At 42.5% G+C, this 22935-nt stretch overlaps 1 protein-coding gene across 5 annotated transcripts in view; it reads right to left on the bottom strand.

Annotated features, from left to right (window-relative positions):
* col27a1b (collagen, type XXVII, alpha 1b) overlaps positions 1 to 22935 on the bottom strand; it is a 487157-nt gene that overhangs the window by 350753 nt on the left and 113469 nt on the right. For all 5 annotated transcript variants that reach the window (XR_011882827.1, XM_072240297.1, XM_072240300.1 and 2 more), the window contains exon 5: positions 5764 to 5817. Coding sequence is in view for 4 of the 5 variants with exons in the window: in XM_072240297.1 (XP_072096398.1) it covers positions 5764 to 5817 (54 nt within the window). In the remaining variant the exon portion in view is untranslated. The remainder of the gene's footprint in view (positions 1 to 5763; positions 5818 to 22935) is intronic.

The raw sequence follows: 22935 nt of genomic DNA, 5'->3' as shown, positions 1-22935 counted from the left end.
AATCAAAAAATTCATATGTAGAAATCATTCAAATCTGATGAAAGGTTTTGCTGAGTTGATTTTTCCAGTTCTTCAGCTATCCAAATTTTATTCTGTTTTCATTCATACATTTGGATTTTCTATCTCTAAGCTGAACTTCCCAATTTCTACTTAAACATGAAAGATATTATCATCTTGAATAAAAATGGACATTTCTTATGATTCTAAATGAAAGTGTTCAATTTTATATGATTTATTTCTAGGACTGCTCTAATAAATGGAGTCAATTTGAGCCTGGGGTTCCAACCTTTATATTGGCAGCTTTGGGCCTATACTCACGGGAATTTAGAAGAATATGGGGGTGGGGATCTCATTGAAACCTACGGCATGTTGAAAGGACTAGATAAAGCGGATATGGAGAGGATGTTTCCTGTGGTGGAGGTGTCCAGAATTAGAGGGCACAGCCTCAAAATTGAGGGGTGACCTTTTAGAACAGAGGTAAGGAGGAACTTCTTTTAGCCAGAAAGTAGTGAATCTGTGGAATGCTCTGCCACAGACAGCTGTGGAGGCCAAGACCGTGGATATATTTAAAGCAAAAATTGATAGTTTCCTGATTGGTTAGGGAATCAAAGGTTATGGCAAGAAGGCAGGTGTATGGGGTTGAGTGGGATCCAGGATCAGCCATGATGGAATGGTGGAGCAGACTCGATGGGCTGAATGGCCTAATTCTGCTCCCATTCCTTATGGTCCTATGGATCCCTACATTAACCCAGGGGTCTATGGATCCTAAGCTGGGAACTCCTGCCTGTAGACAAAGACCAAGAAATTGAACTCAACTCATATGAACATCTATATGCATAAATTATGCAAAAGATATTTTGAAGTGACTTTAAATATTTTGAATTGATCCGGAAGATGGAAAAAATTGGCAGGACACTTAATGGCAGGACTGTCCATATTGTACAGTAGGTGCAACTTCACTGCTGTTCTATGTGAGTTTTTTAATAACATTGATATGCTTCCTATGAGTGGGTGTGAAAATCGCCTGCTTAATCATATAGGTGAGGTTTTGATGCTGCGTAATGGAAAGAACCATGCTTACTATCTCCTAAAGCAAGGATAGCCCAAATAAGAGATTTTTTTTCATGTCACCCAATCAGTCTTTAGGATAAAATGAAGAATCTAATTGGTGCAGTGCACAGAAATGAATGAAATCTAATTCTGAAGCTAAAAAAAAGTACTTCTTTTTTAAACACAAACATAAAATACAAGTGTGTTGGCCTTCGTTAGTTAATGAAATGAGCTCAAGAGCTGCAAGATAAAGTTGCAGCTCTATAAAGCTCTGGTTAGACCACACTTGTGATATTGTGTTGACTTCTGATTACCTCATTATAGGAAGGATGTGGAAGCTTTAGAGAAGAGACCGAGGAGATTCACCAGGACACTGCCTGAATTAGCAAACATGTCAAATGTGGAAAAATTGAGCAAGCTAGGGCTTTTCTCTTTGGAACAAAGGAGGATGAGAGGCAACTTGACGGATGTGTATAAGGTTATCGGATGCATAGGTAGAGTGGATAACCAGAGCCTTTTCCCCAGGGTAGAAATGGCTTCCTTCTGTTCATTGATGTGTAGACAAGCTCCGTGAGGATTTCAAAACATATCATCCAACGTCACATGTTCTTGTAATCGCGTAGCTGGCGCCAAGCTGGCGTGACACATGAAAACGTCTCACTGCTCTTGGGTTGTAAAAAACATCATTTGCTGCTTCATTTGGCAGTAAAGATAATCATTATGTGTCTTTTATTAAGGATGGCTTTAAAGAACGAAGGGTCAGCACTACTTGCTGCATACCGTGGCATCTTGGGCACTCGTGCCATTGGCTCATCACCCCAACCCTATTGAATACATTTATGACATTGGCCTAGCTGTCAATACTTAGCCTCACAATTGCAACTTTGTGGCTCCAGCCTTATAGTGCAACACCCAGTATAACCTTTTAAAAGAGAATGTATGACAAAACAGCCGAAAGAATAGCCGAACGGGGTAGCGCACAAGCATCCTAATTCATAGACAATCGCACACGTTGTCATCTTGGAGTGGAGAAAACCCAGAGGTTCTATATGGTTGAAGGGCAAGCAAGGGTTGTAGTGGTGAAGTTCAGCTCCAGGAGCAACCTATCCCATTATGAAGGACCATGTAGGAAGTACTGCTACCTCACAAGATTTGTAAAGATATGATTCCAGTACCCTGCATCTTTTACTAATACACACCTCCATTGCCTGCAAATAACTTGGCGATTGAAGAACCATCAACAACCCCCAGTAGTAGTCTGATGGCAATACCTCTTCCTACCCAAATAATGGAGCCTCCAACCCAATGGCATGAGGAGAAACACCTTATATTCTCTCTGGATAGCCTCCAACCCGATGGCAAGAATATCAATATCTCTTTCAAGGGAAAAAAAATCCCTCCCTCCCTCCTCTCTTCTTCTATTCCCCACTCTGACCTTCTCACCCGCTTACCACCTCCCCCTGGATCCCCACTTCCTTCCCTTTCTCCTCTCCTATCAGGTTCCTTCCTCTCCAGCCTTTTACATTTCCCACCCACCTGGCTTCATCTATCGCCTTCCAGCTAGCCTCCTTCCCCTCCCCCCACCTTTTTATTCTGGCACCCTCCCCCTTCCTTTCCAGCCCTGAAGAAGGGTATTGGCCGAAAAGTTGACTGTATATTCATTTCCATGGATGCTGCCTGACCTGCTGAGTTCCTCCAGCATTTTGTCTGTGTGTTGCTTTGCATAACAATGGGAAACTATTGGCTGACTCTACGTTCAAGTCTGGATGATGTACTCTGAAGGTGCAAACATCAGACAAGATCTTGTGTGTTTACCTCACAGTCAGCTTTGGGTAAGGAAGTAATATTCCAAGATCACAGTCACAGTAATGAGAAATCCATCGTAGAACTCTATGTAAGGTTTATTTTGAGTCATTACACCAGCTGACGTCTTTAACGTACACAGTGGGAAAAACTCTATTCTTAAGGACCCTGCAGCAGAATCACTACATTTCACTGAGCACATGGCAACTGGATACAATCAATGCCGTCCTGCACACGCAGTCACACTTCACTAACGCTCTCACGTCATTCCTGTCACTTTCAACCGATACATAAAGAGGTGGCTCCACGAAAATGGGCATGTAAAGCATAGCATGAGAAAACCTTCTAAATGAGGCATGAAGATAACTCAGCAATAGCAGCAGCCATACACACTCAACTAGATTGTGTGCTTTAATTCAGAACACATTTGAATACTGCTAGTGTTTTGAGATTTGTTTACAACCACTTTAAACATAACCTAAATGAAAAGTCAGGACATTTATCTCTGAAGATAAATACTCTATTCCCTTTCTTGTTTGAGAGCCTTGCAGTGGCTTTGAATACCTAAGCACAAATTCAATATCCTCTCGCAGGAATCTATTATTAGCTCCCTGATCTCGGTTTTATGGGTGGTTGTATTTATGCATCAGTGGTGGGGTGGGGAACGTAGGAAAGAATGGAATATGGGGATGTTTGTAACTGTGTGTGTCTGTCCGAATGCAGTACTGTGCCTGCATGAGTGTCAGTCAGAGTGTCACCCTGATTGGGGCAGCACAGTAGCGTAGTGGTTATCACAACACAGTATCGGCGGCCCAGGTTCAATTCCCTCAACTGACCGAGGATACAAACGTCAGAGAAATTTATTTATTGTGAATGATACAGTGCCGAATAGGCCCTTCCGGGCATTTTGTTTGAAAACCTCATAGCTATTGTTATTTAATACACATCTGTAAGCAAAACAATTCAAAATCAGGCTGATAATCCCAACTGCAAATTAAATGGTTTCATATTATCTCTATATTTTCTATATCCTTCCAGCTAAATATGGAATCAATTGTAGTTTTCTGCAGAAAGCAACTTTCAGAACAACTAGATTTATTGTTAATTTTCTATGTTTTATTCTGGAAATCTAATGCACATTGCCAACAATTACCAGGCATGAATATCCAGTATTAGGATTCTGATGTAAATATTTAGAAACACCTCCTAATGTTTCCACGATTGTTTATTGAGAGAGATGGGATCTTGAAGAAAAAATGCATTAATTTCTATGATTGCTTCCAGAACAAGGCTTTTTTTTGCCTGGCTCTTAAATGCCGCTTAGGTTGACATCACATGCAGTTTTGCCAAAGACACTTCAGTGTATGAATATAGGAATAACATTAGTCAATTCAGCCCTTCAAGCCTGGTTTTGCATTCAACCAGATAAGTGCAGATATTCTTTAAATGCAGCCAGAACCCGCTAATGGTGCGAAGTTGCTAAGGTTACAACAAGTAGTTATGTTGCTTCTGACGATCAAATAATTGTGTTCCAGGCAAATTGTACTTCAAGTTTAGCAATATTAATCAGCTAAAGAGAAAATCCAGGATAACAATTATCGTGTTTAACTGTATTGCTGGCTTATTGAATTTGTTGTAAAGCAGGGTTTAAATAAAGAATAATTGAATTTCAGTCCTCATAAATAATCCTTTTATCGTGAGATGTGTGCTTTTGTTTGCAATGATAAGATTTAAGTAACAATACCTGAGCCTTCTGCAACTCAGACAACTAACCTCAATGATGATCTGTATCAGAAGCCAGAAAGGATCAGCAATATCTTCTTGGGGTGTCAATATCTATATTGCCTCTAAGGACACTGTTGGCTTAAAAAAGAAGGGATGGAACAACCACTTTGGATGGGCTTTAGTCAGTAAGTCTATCCAAAGTTGCTGCTCCCTTCAGCAGTAAATCTTTATCTATTTTGTGACTCTACTGCCAAATTTGAGGTTATTACTAACAAAGCTCTTGCTTTATTCAAACATTTTGCTCTACAAACTCAACTATGCCTTGAATAGCACAACAGTTAGTCATTGCATGTTGTACCGAAGGCTATTTTGTTTATGAACCCAACCATAGCATCCATGCCTGGTGCCTTGACCTGTGGGTACATGAACATTGCCTTTGGGGAGGGCGTGGTGAAGTCAGAGATTGGGACCTTGGGGGCAGGAGATGATTAGTGATTATTTCAGAAATTAAGAGTTTTGGAGAGTGGGTTCACGATCAAGGTCTTGGGGTGAGTTCACAGATTGAGACCTTTGAAGAACAAGAAGGATGTGAGATCAGTGCTTTATTGTTTGAAAGGTTGGGAAGGATGCCAGGAGATTTTCCAAAGAAAGATGCAGTTCATTTTCTCTTTTACTTTATTCATTTATGTGATTTGGATGCCCTTAAACTGAGGAGATTTTATATAGTTCCTTAAGTTTCAATTCCAGAACTCCTTTAGTGGGATTTGAATACGTTTTTGGATCAACAATGCAAGCTTCTTAATTTTAATTTACTAATTTAACCAGTGTCCTACCATAACCTATTCCAAGAATGCTGAACCCATCCTTTACTTTGACAGACCTCACCTGCTCTAACAAAATGGATTTCTTCCGTTGAACCTACTTTCCTGGTCAAACCCCATTTGCCTCGAAGCATGTCAGCGGCGACAACCACAAGTGCACTTTGCCACCGGTAAACATTAATGGTGCATGGTACACAGCCATCAGGCGTGGGCACGTTGCACACGTGCAACCACATGAAATAAGGTCACACGAGCTGCTAATCACTGTCAAGTTTACACTTTACTACCTTCTCAAAGCACATAATAAGCATGTACTATATATTTGAACTTCTCGAGCAATATTTCTTAATAATTAAGGACAGACCTTCACACCAGGGGGACCAGGGCGACCAGGATTTCCATGGGGTCCTTGGCGTCCCTATAGAATGAATAAAGAAAGAAAGGCAGGAATCAGAGACCAGATTTCTTGGCTTGAACAGCATGTTACACATCAATTAAACTACGTCATAATTGTAATAAAGCCAAAGCCCGCGTTTAGATAATCATAAAAGGTAATGAATTCCATTAGAATCATATCATTTGACTGATAAACATATACACTTATACAGCTTCCTTTTGTATTTTTATTTTGTCAAATATATGTGATAATGTAACCTGTAGACCAAATAAAACTGCACAGCTGTGAGATCAGTAAGCTCTCTTTTGCTCGTGTACATACCAATACCTTACTTAGGGCTCAGGATGCTTTCCCAATGGGCTCAGTGAAGAAAGTGGTTATATCCATTCAGGACAGTACAGAAATCCAGCACAGACCCTTGCCATCCCTACAGCTGCCTGCAGCTGCGCCAGGACCTGGTGCCAAACCAACAGTGCAGTGCTGCCCAGCTCAAAGTGGAGGTGCTATTGGGAAACACAGAAACACTAATTTATCTGTTTGGGCCTTCTGTTGGCTAGCATATTGAAATGCTAGTCAACAGGATCCCCCTTCCGACATGTCGGTCCATGGCCTCCTCTTGTGCCAAGATGAGGCTACCCTCCGGGTGGAGGAGCAACACATTATATTCCGTCTGAGTAGCCTTCAACCTGATGGCATGAACATCGATTTCTCTGTCCGGGATAAAAAAAATGTTCCCTCTTCCTCTATTCCTCACTCTGGCCTTTTACCTCTTCTCTCCTGCCTACCACTTCTCCCTGGGTCCCCTCCTCCTTCCCTTTCTCCTATTTCCTCTCCTATCAGATTCCTTCTCCAACCCTTTACCTTTCCCACCCATCTCACTTCACCTGTCACTTTCCAGCTAGCCTCCTCCCTCCCACAACCTTTTTATTCAGTTGTCTTCCCCCTTCCCTCTCAGTCCTGAAGAAGGGTCTCAACCCAAAATGCCGACTGCTTATTCATCTGCTGCCTAACCTGCTGAGTTCCACCAGAAATGTAGTCATGGTCTGACTGATGCTATCAGGTTGTAACTTTTGAACTTGAATTAATTTTCTTGCTTGAATTGTCTCCCTGATTGGCCAGAACTTGCCAGTTAAATTGGCCATGAAGGTTGAAGGAATGATTAACGAGGGTTTTTTAATTTCTGCAATACCTCTCCATCTACAATCCTCTTCACACAAGCAGGATGTAAAATCTAAATAAAAACTGGAAAATGTAGATCAGATTCCACTGGATAATGACGCGATGCTTGGTCAGAATCAGTCAGGTCACTCTCTTGCTGGAATCCACACATGCTGGGGTTTAGATTTACTATGATTCCCCAGCTTTTCGGTTGGCTATCACTTCCTGGGTTGTACATTTGGCTAGTCGTAAGTGAATCCCAATTAATTTCAAAGGAATTGTAAAAATCTAGATGGGGAAGCAAAGGGAACAATGAAAGCCATTACAAACAAGAGAAAATCTGCAGATGCTGGAAATCCAAGCAACACACACAGAAAACGCTGGAGGATCTCAGCAGGACAGGCAGCATCAATGGAAAAGAGTATAGTCGACGTTTCAGGCTGAAACCCTTCGGCAGGGCAGCGAAAGCCATTAGCTAACTTCAGGAATTCCTCCCTTCTATTCTATTAATGTTGGTCCAGTGGTGCACCTGGGTATCAGAGGATACAGATTAGTAAGCTGTTGGGGAACTCAGGAGAGTTGAAAGTCAGCTAGTCAACTGAAGAAGGATGTTGGGAAGAAAGACATGTTGAGCAGTGGTGGCGGGGGGGGGAGGGTCAGTTGACGTGGCTAGTGTGACTGGTATATATAGTATGCTTGATATTGGTGATGTCTCTTGCTTCAGCTATTGTCACCAAAGTCAAGTGTATTGTCATATGCACAAGTACATAAAAGTAGAACATGTCAAACCTTGAAGATGATGGGTTACAGCAGCAGAAGACCAAAATTATACTCAGTAGCCACTTTATTAGGGACAGGAGGTGCTGAGCATATAGTCACAGATGCAATGAAAAATTTACTTGCAGTAGCATCACAAGGACGTTCTAGCATCATATAAGGAAAACATGAATTAAACAAGATTAAAAATAAGTCCCTGTTAGTCGAAGTGACCAGAGTGGTTATAGTGCTGCCAAAACCTAGCGATTGGGGTCGGCTGATTCAAGAACCAAATGGTTGAAGGGGATTAGCTATTCTTAAACCTGGTGGTGTGAGATCTAATGCTTTGTTCCCTCCCTTGCGATGACAGCTGTGAGAAAATGGCATGGCCCAGATGGTAGGAATCTTTGATGATCGATGTTGCCTTCCTGAGGTGGGGGGAGATGTACCCATAATATATTGGGCAGAATCCACTACTCTCTGAAGCTTCTTACATTCCTGTGCTATACTTCGGCAGAGATAAACCTAGGTGTGCTTAGATGGATTCGTTTTTCAATTGTCTTAAGATCTAAAGATCAGTAGTACTATTATGTTTTCTTAGGGGGAGGTTGTGGCAATGCAGGTGCCTGCAACTGAATAGTTCTCAAAGTTTGAAATAAAAGCTACCATTTTCAACAAAATCACAAACAAGAGAAAATCTGCAGATGCCGGAAATCCAAGCAACACACACAAAATGCTGGAGGAACTCAGCAGGCCGGGTAGCATCTACGGAAAAGAGTACAGTCAGCGTTTCGGGCAGATAAGAGGTAAAGTTAAAAGGTGGGGGGAGGGGAGGGAGAAACACAAGGTGATAGGTGAAACCGGGAGGGGGAGGAGTGAAGTAGAGAAATGGAAAGTTGATTGGTGGAGGAGGTACAGGGCTGGAGAAGGGGGGAGGGTGGTCTGATAGGAGAGGACAAAGGCCATGGAAGAAAGAAAAGGGGGGGGGGAGGAGCACCAAAGGGATGCAATGGGCAGGTAAGGAGACAAGGTGAGAGAGGGAAAAGGGGATGGGGGTGGGGCGGAGGGCATTTCCCAGAAGTTTGAGAACAAAATACTCACTGGCTCCTCATCACATCCCAAATCATCTAAAGTAATGTTGGACAATGGACACCATCATGTACCACTTAGAAATTCATAAAATCTGCGGAGGTGATCAGCTTTTCCAGAAACCATTAGGTATGATTCAGTACTTGGTCCTTGCATACCATGCCTGGCAAAACGCAATTTGTTTGGAGGTGAGTTGTTATTCAGGAGTAGGTATGACACTCTTCCAGATAATGATGGAATGGCAGAGCAGACTCGATGGGCCAAATGGCTTAATTCTGCTGCTCTGTATCTCATAGTGCTCACACAAAGATAATAAATGTGACAAAGCAATTGCCCGAAAGCTCTTTTTATCTGAAAGGTCCTTACCTAGCGTTGGAAGTATAAGATCCCGGGAAACCATTGAGATCTCATACTGGTATTGAGCAACGCATGCAGTCCCCAGGTTAGAACAGGGTTCTTTCTTGAGAACTGTCCATTAGTTGGAAATGAACAAAAACAACGTGCAGTAGGGAATCAAAGAAAGGAGAGTGAGTAGGCATTGCAAGAGTGGCTGGCAGCAGGCCTCACTACGAGTGAGTGAGTGGACACGCTTACTGCTCCCAGGGGGAAGAGGGAGTGGTGAGGGAAGAAAGCAAGTGGAAATGCCAATTCCCGCTCGCTACTCCACTGGCGGAAGGCTGCAGCCCCATAGGAGCTGGGAAATCTAACATCATCCTTCATGCTAGTTTTCCAACACTTACACATGTACACATTGTCCATAAATCAGGTATTTGTAAGCTAGGGAGGACCTTTATCAACAGTCAGTCCCCTGCCACTGACCTGTATTCCTTTACACAAACAAGAGAAAATCTGCAGATGCTGAAAATCCAGGCAACACACGCAAAATGCTGGAGGAACTCAGCAGGCCAGGCAGCATCTATGGAAAATACAGTCAACACTTCAAGCTGGGACCCTTCTCCGGTCCTGCTGAAGGGTCTCGGCCTGAAACGTTGACTGTTTACTCTTTTCCATAGATGCTGCCTGGCCTGCTGAGTTCCTCCAGCATTTTGTGTGTGTTGCCTATATTTCTTTATCTATTTATCTCACCATGAAGTGCTGTGCTGTTGCTATCTCCAAACAATTGAAGGCTTTTTTCCCCATTAGGGTTGCAGTGAAGTATTCTCTTTACATCCTCTTCAAAGCCATTCCCCTTTTATGCTGTTTGTTTGCGGATTTGCAATTTTCTTTTAGCAATTTCTGTATTATTCAATTAGCCGTTGCATTTTGCTGCGGAATGTTCTGACACTTCTCAGCTGTTCACCAAATATTTTTGCTGTTGTGTATCAAGTCTGTTTTCTATTGGCTTCTGAATCCTTCTGCCAGGCCTCCATACGTGCTGCCTTGAGATGGTAACCAAGTACAATTTCTTGCAATCTAACAGGATTGACTTGGACTGCATGGGGTGAGTTGAGGAAGTAGTACTGAGTACATTATCATTTTGTAGCATTATTACTGGGGATTTTATTACTGATATTGGTAATTTTATTTCCAGATGTTACTGTCACGAAGCAGGTTTGGTTACTTAAGGTTGTTATAGCTGGGGGTGGTAATGGGGACAAGCTCCCACTACCTACTAAATGCTCCCAATGGCGTGTGCCTCAAATAGTTTCTGACAACCAAATCCAGCTTCTGGACTTCACGTGCCGTTTAGCTACTAAGCCCAGTGGAACCATTTCTACTGACAGGAAAAGGGGCAAAGGCGGGTTACTGGCGCCTTAAAACCAGTCGCTTCGGGCAGATGGGGATCGTCAGCCGTGGTTGGCAGCTCACCTAGGAGAAGGAAAACTCTGACCTCAAATCTCTGACGAAGGGTCTCGGCCTGAAACGTCGACTGTACCTCTTCCTAGAGATGCTGCCTGGCCTGCTGCGTTCACCAGCAACTTTGATGTGTGTTGCTTGAATTTCCATCATCTGCAGAATTCCTGTTGTTTGCGATCTCAAATCTCTGCTGCCTTGTGGCTGTACCCACTCAAGGGGAAGGCTTCGGGAGTAAACCCATGAAGGAAAATCCGGAACTGAAGTCCCTAAGGCAGTCCTACGTTGAGCTCAATGCTGACTGGCAACTCCTGCGACGCTGCTGGTACCGAACTGTATTGGTCTCTGCCATTCCTTTGGGTTCATCAGAAGAGTGGAGAGGGGGTGCTGGGCAACAGCTTGCTCTCTGTATCGTACTGCCCAGGCTTGCATATCTAGACAGCTAGGACACAATATCCATGGTCAATTCTGACCGATGGAGGCCTCAAACAGAAGCAGGCTTAGAAAGTGTGCCCAAGTTTCCACAATTCTATATCTTCATTAGCATTGCTGGCAGTTGTTACTGTGGTGGTAAAGTCACCAATGAGGATTCAGGCTCTGTGTGCATGTGGCATTGGTTCTGAAAGTTCAGATTTCCTACTGAATGATTTGTGGACTGCCATGATTGTTAGAGCTCCAATTTTCACATTATTTTAAATCTCATTGCCTTTTTTTGTGGATCCTTGATGCTGCTTTGATAAACAGGTCTGATTTTATATTGCCTTATTATTTATGAGGTCTTCCTATTGCCAACTTCATGATTTACTGCTGCTTGGCCTTTTCTTTCCTGAACAAAGAACACAACATCTGTTTTCCGAGCACAACTTTTCAAATAATGTTTAACAGCGATGAGGCTCTCAAAATGCAACAGCCAGTGCTGTCCTTGAGATGCACCCTGTTTTCAGATGGCTATTATGCTTATGTTGATCAGGATCACTGTTCACAGAGAAATGGAGAATTGATTGAAGGGGGTGTTTTCAAAATTACCAAGATATCATTCAGCCATCATTTTTACAAAACCAAATACAATTTTTCAAAATACTTCTGTTTGCACTAGATCTCTCTCACACCAATTTACATAATGTAAAATACAGACTGAGGCCCATACAACTTTTGCTTTTCTTACTTGTATTTGTAATACAGGAGTTTATGAATGGAATCAGAATGTTACTATACTCAGGAACTACGAAGATGACAATCAACTTGGATTGGCATGAAAAGTTTATGGTCATTTTTCATAAATTCTGTTCACCTTTGACTATTAAATAATAAAATGTTAAACTCCCAATGCATGTGAATTTGACCTGATATATCTTATTTTTAAAATTTCCTACAAGTTCTCAACTTACTAAGTTCACAACCGTGTGTTTTTATTCTGCTGTCATTTTCGCATAACATTTAATGCACAAGGCATTCATATGGTACCAGGCACAACAATAAGACCACATGACTGGAGTGATTTATAACTCAGTGTGGGGAAAGGAGAATGAGCTAAAGAGTCTTTCTGTTGTATGTCATGGGCATTACATGGGCAACTTCCACAACTAGACATAAAACAAAACTTAGAAAAGAGGGTATGCGTTAATGTAGCCTTTCCATGACTTCAGGATGTCATAGTGCACTTCACTGCCAATTAGGTAGACTTGAAATGCAACTACAATATTTTAATGCTAAGCAACAGTTAACTTGCAAACAACAAAATGATTTACACACTACAAAATGCAATGAATGTGCTAAAATGGCGATTGAGAGTTAAACATTGACCAAGTTAGTTGAAGAAATCCAAAAAATACAAAGAGATAGTTTTGCCATTACTTAAGAAAGTATTAGGACCTCTGTTTATCATCTCATATAATGGGTAGCAGGCCAGAGATTGCAATATTTCTAGAAGGGCGCATTTGAAGCAATGCAGTGTGAAGACTCGCGCTGATTTTGTGACAGGCAGTGTTCCTTTACACAAGGTCGTGTATCCCAAAACTCACCCAAAGGTCCTTCACCTGTGAGTCCTCACCTTGGTGAAGAATGGAATTTATGGAATAGATTAGCTGAAGTGCATTGAAGATGGAAGGAGGACAGGACAGTAAGAGGAGTGGAGGTAGGAAGAGAGGACGGTGGAGAAAACAAAAGGGGATGCCAGAAAGAGAAGAAAGCAGGTGGCTATCTGTAAGGAGATAGGTGGGAGGTGGTCTGGGGCTCTCAGTAGGGTAGATCAGATGGGTGTTAGGGTTATGATTGGAGATGATTCATGAAATTTTACTGCACCCCCTCTTTCAGATGTTTATACCCTGGTTTTAGACACCCAGCCAGAAGTATCTTCAGCCTGTCAAATCCACTATACATTGCAATGAGATTTCCTCTCATTCTTCTGAACTCCAGTGAATGATGGCCTTTATGATCTGATCTCTCTCATTCAATAGTCCCACCTTCCTGTACTGGGGTAACCAGAAGTGCACACAATATTGATTAACAATGGATTGACTATCCTTGTAAACCAGTGAAGCAATCAGTACGATTGGCCTTTATAGCAGTTCCCCTGTGGAAATGGACTTTGCTTGGATAAGGAAACCAGATCTGCATGCAATAATCCGGATTTACCAAAAAAGAAGCCTTTAATAATTGTAGCAAGACATCCACGCTCTACCACCGGCAAAAAAGACCAAAAAAAAAATCACCTTTCTAATTATTTGCTGCTCCTGTATGTTTGCTTTCAGTGACAAGTGTCTTCATTAATCAATACTGTGTGCAGTTCTGATTGCCCCATTACAAGAAGGTGTGGAGTTCTAGGAGAGGGTGCAGAACAGGCCTAGCAGGAAGATGTCTGGATTAAAGAGTATTATCCATAATTAGAGATTGGTCAAACTTTATTGTTCTCTAGTGCGCTTGAAGCTGTGGGTGGTCCTGAGAGAACGATGGGAGGAACGCATAGGGTAAATAGTCAGAATCCTTCTCCCGAGGTAGATATGTCAAACACTAGAAGGGGTAAATGTAACAGAATGTGCAGGATGCTTTTTTCTTCCACAGAAAATAGTTGGTCCTGGAATCCACTGTCAAGGGTGGTGGAAGCAGAGACAATGGTGCCATTTGAAAGTCATTTAAAGGCACAGAAACATTCACGGAATAGAGGGAGTATGGATGATGAGCAGGCAGACAGGTGTAGGAACATTTGGCATCGTGGTTGGCATGGATATTGTTAATTAAAAGGTGTGTCAGTGTGTGTCTGACTTTTTCCCTATGAAAAAGTGGATAACTTTACCTTTAGTCATAGTCATAGTCATACTTTATTGATCCCGGGGGAAATTGGTTTTCGTTACAGTTGCACCATAAATAATTAAATAGTAATATGCAAATTATGCCAGGAAATAAGTCCAGGACCAGCCTATTGGCTCAGGGTGTCTGACCCTCCAAGGGAGGAGTTGTAAAGTTTGATGGCCACAGGCAGGAATGACTTCCTATGACACTCTGTGTTGCATCTTGGGGGAATGAGTCTCTGGCTGAATGTACTCCTGTGCCCACCCAGTACATTATATAGTGGATGGGAGACATTGTCCAAGATGGCATGCAACTTGGACAGCATCCTCTTTTCAGATGCCACCGTCAGAGAGTCCAGTTCCATCCCCACAACATCACTGGCCTTACGAATGAGTTTGTTGATTCTGTTGGTGTCTGCTACCCTCAGCCTGCTGCCCCAGCATCCAACAGCAAACATGATCGCACTGGCCACCACAGACTCGTAGAACATCCTCAGCATCGTCCGGCAGATGTTAAAGGACCTCAGTCTCCTCAGGAAATAGAGACGGCTCTGACTCTTCTTGTAGACACCCTAAAATGTGTTGGCTAGATGTTTACTCACTTATCTACATCACCTTATGGCTTCTTATAATTCTTCTCACAACACTATAGCACCAGGTTGTTTCAAGAGCAAATTTAGAAGTAACACATTTGGTTCCCTTAATCAACTGACTGATAGGTGTCGTGAGCAGCTGAGAGACAAGCACTGGACCCTGTAGTTCCTATATCAGGATACCATACAACTTGAGGGGAATTTGCAATTTGCATTCCTACATAGTGCTCGCCTAACTTATTTTGGTGGACGTGGATTTGGGAAGATTTTCAGCGAATGACTCCAATGTGGTTGTACCAACTGCATTCACAGCGGAGGAGGAAATGAATGCCAAGAATGGTTAAAGGGCTGAATTTCTCCTCATTCCAGAGTTAGGATGACAAATGGATATTACTGATGAGAGATATTGTATAGTTTTGCATATTTATTATTTTAGCAGTTAACAGCAGGGCAAATTTTCATTGCATTGACTCTTCACCTTTACAGCTCCTGATTCCCGTGCAAAGTTAAAAGTTATGCAATTGCGCACTGTGCCGGTTGGCTATTGCAGGGAGCTCATGCGTAGAAACAAAGTCGGATAGCTCAGCTGCACCAAATTGTTTCAGTCGAATTGACAGATGCTCTGGTACGAAAGTGATTCAATGTAATTATTCTCAGTCCAATTCTGAACCACTGGAAAGACAGCCAAACTGGAATATAACCCAGCTGACATCCGGCCAACTTTCAACAATTAATTATGACTCACAGTTTGGTTGTTGCAATCAGCTGAAATAACTGTTGCCTTTCACTTTTGAAAAAAATCCTAGCTGTACTTCAGTATTTCAGATTCACAATGCCTGACGTGTATTGAGCAATTCTACAAATCTTTCTGCTATTCACACCTTCTAAAAAGCTAAAGTCTTCCCAGCGAGGAGATCACGACAAGCATAATTAGCCACCCTAAGCCAGGAATTCAAAATACCGTACTTAAAACAGCTGCAGTGTTACAGATAATTTTGTCCAGCTCATATTGTTACCATCAAACTGGTATAAACAATTCAATATGAACCCGGCTGGTGTGAACAATCTAATTCAATCCCAGTTGCCATGAACAATTTGATCTGCTCCAGCTGGTGTGAACAACCTAGTTGAAGTCAGGTAACTGAATATTGCAATTAGATCTCCGTGGAAGGCCTTCTACTGATAAATGTTAACTTATCAGAGAGCGGTGGTGAATATTTATCATGCAGTTTCTCACATTTTGTGTTAATATGTAAACGCCTGCAAAACTGCATGATTGCAAATGAGAAACCTCATTACTTTCAGAAATAATTCAAACTGATGTCAAGTATAAACGCTTGAAATGTGAGCACACCGAAATCATCATTCATGAAAAAACTGCATCTGTCTGACCTAGTGCAACAAGCTCTTCAAATCTAAGCATATTTTACTGAGTACTGATCCTGCGTGGTCATGTTAAGCAATGCATTAGCATTCAGTCTCATTACAGTGGATTCCAGTCAACTGGGCCATTGATTATTCAGGGTGTTGATTATTGTATCAATCTATCATTTCTGTGCATGCTCAGAACTCTTTCCAATCATGTTCTGACACGTCATTGAACGTGATATCACATCTTCTTTTCCTTAAAAAAGAAAAACAATTAGCAACATCAACCAGAACAAATGCATAATTTAACATGTCTCTATCAGTCTCTCTGGGGGTTTATGAACACGAGGAGACCTTCTAAGTGGTTCACACAGTTCTTGTGTTTCGTTGTTATTTCCATGTTTTGTCTGGTCTGCATCAGTTTACTGAAACTCTGAAGTTGGCTCTGTCTTGAGGTCTTTGCGATTTCTTCTTAACACTGCTGCTTCTTCTGTTTGGACCATGTATGATCTGGGTTGTACTTCTTCAAGTGCTGTAGCTTTCTTAGTTCCTTCCACTTCCATTTGTAACGAAATACGAATCTTCTTTTCTTCATCTAATTCATTCATTAACTGTGCAATCTCTTTTTTTATGCTGAGACTTCATTATTTCAATAAAACTTCTCAATTCCTTCACTTGTCCTTTCACTTCTTCAATTGGATCCTGGTTCTTGTCACTCTTTGGCTTCAGATCAGTATTGTACTGTACCTGCAGAGGTGAGATTGTGATGGAATGCATGGCCCATTGATGCATGTGCATTACTTCCAGAGGGCAAAATTGCAACTCCTGGTATTGGTGGCAATGCTTTGTCAGATGCTGGTAACAAAGGGATGGGTCTGGGAGCTTTCTTTATGACTTCTAGCCATTCCATTCTGTCACTGTATTCTGACTCCGTGTCACCGTCCAGGACTAATACCCTTTTCACCGAATTCAGTCTCTCACAGGCAGATAGACCCATTATTGACTGTACATTCTTTGGCACCACCGCAAATGAAAGCGTGTGCACAATATTTTTCTGTGATACTTTTGCCTCACATGTTCCTTTAACTGGAACGTCTGCACCTGAATACCCAGTCACTTTTATATTCGTCTTATGTAACTTTGGTCTTGGCTTTAATGCATTAAACACAGATTCTGCAAGAACATTTACTTGTGCTCCAGTATCGAGTTTAAACAGAATATTGTTTTGGTTCACTTGCAATGGAATAGTCCAGTCATTCTTACTTTGTTTGTTTTCACAAAGCACAGCTATATAAAACACTTCAAGTTCATTTTCAAGCACTGCATTTACTTGTTTTATTTTCTTTCTACTTCTGCAACAGTGTGAAAAATGATTACTTTTACCGCAGTCATTGCACGTTTCTCATGCGCTGGACACTGTTTAGGCCAGTGCTGCTGCCCACAGCGATCACATAGCTTTTTTCTCTCAGATGACGTCTTGCTCTCTGTCGGTTATGTTGTTGTTTTATTATTTTTTCTAATATGTTCCTGGTTTCTCACAGCGTCTACGTTGTAGATTTTAATGAAAAGTTCTTTAGCCTGTGATGTCACGGTTTCCGAAGCTTTCCCTCAGACCATTATACCAAATGCCACAAACAATTCTGTCTTCAATGAGAGAGTCTGTCAGTTCTACAAACTCGCATGTTTTGCTCTGGTGTCTCAATTCAGTAACATATTGATCAATTGTTTCAGCAGCTCTCTGCTTCCGTGTAAAAACTTTATGCCTTTCATACGTTAAATTACGCTTCGGTATACAAAATGCTTCAAATTTGTCCATTATCGATTCCAATTTTAAATTATCTCCATCTTCAAAAATAAAGTGATTATATACCTTAATTGCGTTGTCATCTATTATGTGGAGTAGAAGCGCAGCTTTCATTTATTCCCGTTTTTAATCCGCTCCGGTCGCTGATAAATATATTCCAAAACGCTGCTTGAATTTTCTCCAGTTCTCAGCTATGTTCCCAGTCAGCTGAAGTGTCGGCGGAGGCTGCAAACCTTCCATTTTTAAAACTGTTAGCAAACACTAAAACAGTTCAATCTCTATTTTCTTCGATTATCTTCACTTATCCTGTATTAACGAACGTATTATTCTTCCAGACCGACTTCCAACACCACATTGTGTCCTTATATTTATACGTACCGTGGGTTAACAATAAAGAATCATATTCTGGAAGAATTAGAACTTTCACTTACAGCAACAAAACCAAACCACGTTTCTTACAGCGCCATGCTTCCAGATCATTCTATCATTTCTGCACATGCTCAGAACTCTTTCCAATCATGTTCTGACATGTCATTACACGTGATATCACCACACAGGGCAGCCGTTTACTTGGGACAGCTCTTAAAGGACAAAAACTGATCGACAAAATAGCTGGGATCCCCTTTGTTTATTTTGGTCATTATGGCACTGAATTAGGGCAGGGGACTGCTGGCAAACAGGTTCTAAAGAGCTTCAATCACGTGCACTTGCGCGGCCATTAGACACTGCGCCGTGCTTAAAGCTTTTAAACAGCGTCAGTTGCGTGTGTTTGTGTTCAAAAAGCGGTGATTTTCGTCAGCAGTAAAACAATTCAGAACTGCTTTGCTCAGTACGATTTCAGGCCTTCAGGCGTGGAGATGCCAGAAACGTATGGGAGTGAAAATGAAACGATTTTTCACTTCTTCAGCAAGTTAGGCATTACAAAGGTATCGACAAACATCTTGAATACTACAATGAAAATGAAGATTTGAAGGATACAATCGTCCAAAACATTGTGTGAAGGCAGGCCATTATCTGCACTAGGTGCGTACACTGATTTTGTTTGTTTACAGCCAATCAAAAGAACGTGGCAGCCGAATTCCTCCGTTAATAAATATTAGGGAATAATACATAGTTTTATAGTACTGTAGAAGTATTGGTAGTATTCTAATTTATTCTGTATTTCATTTAAATACATAAATTGTTACTCAGTTAACTTTTTTATATCTTTCAACTATTTCCACGAAGCTTTGCCAAATTGGCAGCTGATCTGGGCCAAAAATGTACTGGTCCCGATGTGTCCTAATTAACCAGCATCCACTATATAATTCAACCGTTTCTCACGCTAACCCAGCACCCCACAACCCAGCATCTCTGTCTCCAGAGGTACCCAGACACTGACGTTTTGGTAGGGTCAGGGAAAAGACTAAGGCAACTGCGCTGCTGCAAAGAGCACTATATAAGGTCATTCTTACCCTCGGCATTGGGCTCTTTAATGAGTCGACCTATAGGTGGGGAAGTGATGACCCCCTCCTGTTAGACTGTTTGAGCTAACTTATTTTTTATTCTTTCTTACTTCTCTTCTAATATTTGTATATCTGTATATCTGTGCACTTGTAATGCTACTGTGACACTAATTTCCTTTGGGATCAATAAAGTATCTGTCTATCTAAAATCTCCTGCTGCCTAGATCTGTGAATGACCACCATGGCCAGGCTCAAGAGAGGACTGGTGCCTGCACCCAGCTCTGCTTGGCTTATCAAAGAACATGAGTGTAAGACCAATGTGCAACAGGAACAGGAGGACACTTGAAATCCTCAAAGAGGGGCTGCTGCCTCTTGCACTCTGTGCATGCATGGAACATGGGACTCCATGCTGCAGGGATAACAGGCGGCCTGGGAGACTGTGAACCGGCTTAAATACTTGTCACAACGCTCTTCACTGCAGCTTCCCCGTCGTCGTGTGGGAGGACTCCGCACAGATAAATGCACATAGGGGAGCCCCCCCGCCACCCTTGCCACTGGATGGCAAAATTGACCATCACAGCGAGTCCAGATGGCAGGTAAAGGGCAAAGAAGGGGAGAGTGTGCAAGGGCTGTCCGTGTAGGTGTGCCGCTATGTTCTATGGGGCAGTGTGCAGGGCATTTTCAAGGGATGGCAAGGCCTTGTGGACCCGATTCCAAGGTGGGCTTAGGGGCCTGGGACTAACGAACAACTCTGGCTGAGTGGGGTGGGGGTGGGGGGTCATTATGGTGAAGACTGCTCACACTTACTGTTCCCCTTGACACTATATTCTGGAGATTTTGGCCATGATCCTAAAATGCAGGAGCGTTAGGGAACTGGAGCAGGAGCTGGATGACCTGCGGATCATTCGGGAGAATGAGGAGATTATAGATCGTAGCTACAGGGAGGTAGTTACACCAAAGGAGCAGAGGACAGGAAATTGGGTCACTGTCAGGCGAGGGAAGAGGAAAGGGCAGGCAGAGCAGGGTTCCCCTGTGGCCATTCCCCTCAACAACAAGTATACCGCATTGGATACTGTTGGGGGGGATGACTTACCTGGGACTAGCTGCAGTAGCCGGATCTCTGGCACTGAGTCTGGCTCTGCAGTGCGGAAGGAGGGGGGAAAAGAGGAGAGCGGTAGTGATAGGGGACCCGATAGTTAGAGGTGCAGATAGGATGTTCTGTGGTCGTGACAGAGAATCCAGGATGGTTTGTTGCCTCCCAGGTGCCAGGGTCAAGGATGTCTCTGATCGATTGCATGACATTCTGAAGTGGGAGGGTGACCAGCCAGATGTCGTGGTGCACATCGGTACCAATGACATAGCAAGGAAGAGTGAAGAGGTCCTGGACAGTGAGTATAGAGAGCTTGGTAGGAAGTTGAAAAGCAGGACCTCAAGGGTGGTAATCTCAGGATTGCTACCTGTGCTAGGTGCCAGTGAGGGTAGGAATAGGATGCTCTGGAGGAGGAACAAGTGGCTGAGGAACTGGTGTAGGGGGCAGGGTTTCAGATTTCAGGATCATTGGGACCTCTTCTGGGGCAGGTGGGACCTGTACAAGAGAGACGGGTTACACTTGAACCACAGGGGGACCAATATCCTTTCAGGGAGGTTTGTTGGTGCTATTGGGGAGGCTTTAAACTAGATTTGCAGGGGGATGGGAACCAGAGTGCCAGAGCTGGGGTGAAAATAAATGATGTTGAAAGTTTAAGCAAATCCGCTGATAGAAAGGTTGTGAGTGGTGGTAAAAATCTTCTGAGGTGTATATATTTCAATGCTAGGAGTATTGCGGGGAAGGCAGATGAGTTGAGGGCGTGGATTGACACGTGGAATTATGATGTTGTAGCAATTAGTGCAACTTGGCTACAGGAGGGGCAGGACTGGCAGCTTAATATTCCAGGGTTCCGATGTTTCAGATGTGATCGAGGCAGAGGAATGAAAGGTGGGGGAGTAGCATTGCTTGTTAGGGAAAATATTACAGCAGTGCTCAGGCAGGACAGATTAGAGGGCTTGTCTACTGAGTCCTTATGGGTGGAGCTGAGAAACAGGAAAGGTATGGCCACATTAGTGGGATTGTATTACAGACCACCCAATAGTCAACAAGACTTGGAAGAGCAAATCTGCAGAGAGATAGCAGGCAACTGCAGGAAACATAAAGTTGTGGTGGTAGGGGATTTTAATTTTCCGTACATTGATTGGGACTCCCATACTGTTAGGGGACTAGATGGTTTAGAGTTTGTAAAATGTGTTCAGGAAAGTTTTCTAAATCAATATATAGAGGGACCAATGAGAGGGGATGCAATATTGGATCTCCTGTTAGGAAACGAATTAGGGCAAGTGACAGAAGTCTGTGTAGGGGAGCACTTTGGTTCCAGTGATCATAACACCATTAGTTTCAATTTGATCATGGACAAGGATAGATCTAGTCCTAGGGTTCAGGTTCTGAACTGGAAGAAGGCCAAATTTGAAGAAATGAGAAAGGATCTAAAAAGCGTGGATTGGGACAGGTTATTCTCTGGCAAAGATGTGATTGGTAGGTGGGAAGCCTTCAAAGGGGAAATTTTGAGAGTGCAGAGTTTATATGTTCCTGTCAGGATTATAGGCAAATTGAATAGGAATAAGGAACCTTGGTTCTCAAGGGATATTGCAACTCTGATAAAGAAGAAGAGGGAGCTGTATGAAATGTATAGGAAACAGGGGGTAAATCAGGTGCTTGAAGAGTATACGAAAATACTTAAGAAAGAAATCAGGAGGACTAAAAGAAGACATGAGGTTGCCTTGGCAGTCAAAGTGAAGGATAATCCAAAGAGCTTTTACAAGTATATTAAGAGCAAAAGGATTGTAAGGGATAAAATTGGTCCTCTTGAAGATCAGAGTGGTCGGCTTTGTGCGGAACCAAAGGAAATGGGGGAGATCTTAAATAGGTTTTTTGCGTCTGTATTTACTAAGGAAGCTGGCATGAAATCTATGGAATTGAGGGAATCAAGTAGTGAGACCATGGAAAATGTACAGATTGAAAAGGAGGAGGTGCTTGCTGTCTTGAGGAAAATTAAAGTGGATAAATCCCCGGGACCTGACAGAGTGTTCCCTCGGACCTTGAAGGAGACTAGTGTTGAAATTGCGGGGGCCCTGGCAGAAATATTTAAAATGTCGCTGTCTACGGGTGAAGTGCCGGAGGATTGGAGAGTGGCTCATGTTGTTCCGTTGTTTAAAAAAGGATCGAAAAGTAATCCGGGAAATTATAGGCCAGTGAGTTTAATGTCAGTAGTAGGTAAGTTATTGGAGGGAGTACTAAGAGACAGAATCTACAAGCATTTGGATAGACAGGGGCTTATTAGGGAAAGTCAACATGGTTTTGTGCGTGGTAGGTCATGTTTGACCAATCTGTTGGAGTTTTTCGAGGAGGTTACCAGGAAAGTGGATGAAGGGAAGGCAGTGGATATTGTCTACATGGACTTCAGTAAGGCCTTTGACAAGGTCCCACATGGGAGGTTAGTTAGGAAAATTCAGTCGCTAGGTATACATGGAGAGGTGGTAAATTGGATTAGACATTGGCTCGATGGAAGAAGCCAGAGAGTGGTGGTAGAGAATTGCTTCTCTGAGTGGAGGCCTGTGACTAGTGGTGTGCCACAGGGATCAGTGCTGGGTCCATTGTTATTTGTCATCTATATCAATGATCTGGATGATAATGTGGGAAATTGGATCAGCAAGTTTGCTGATGATACAAAGATTGGAGGTGTAGTAGACAGTGAGGAAGGTTTTTCAGAGCCTGCAGAGGGACTTGGACCAGCTGGAAAAATGGGCTGAAAAAT

Source organism: Mobula birostris, chromosome 22 (genome assembly GCF_030028105.1).
Source record: "Mobula birostris isolate sMobBir1 chromosome 22, sMobBir1.hap1, whole genome shotgun sequence".
NCBI classification, from domain to species: domain Eukaryota; kingdom Metazoa; phylum Chordata; class Chondrichthyes; order Myliobatiformes; family Myliobatidae; genus Mobula; species Mobula birostris.
The sequence above is the reverse complement of the archived record's forward strand: the minus strand, read 5'-3'. Positions and strand labels throughout refer to the sequence as shown.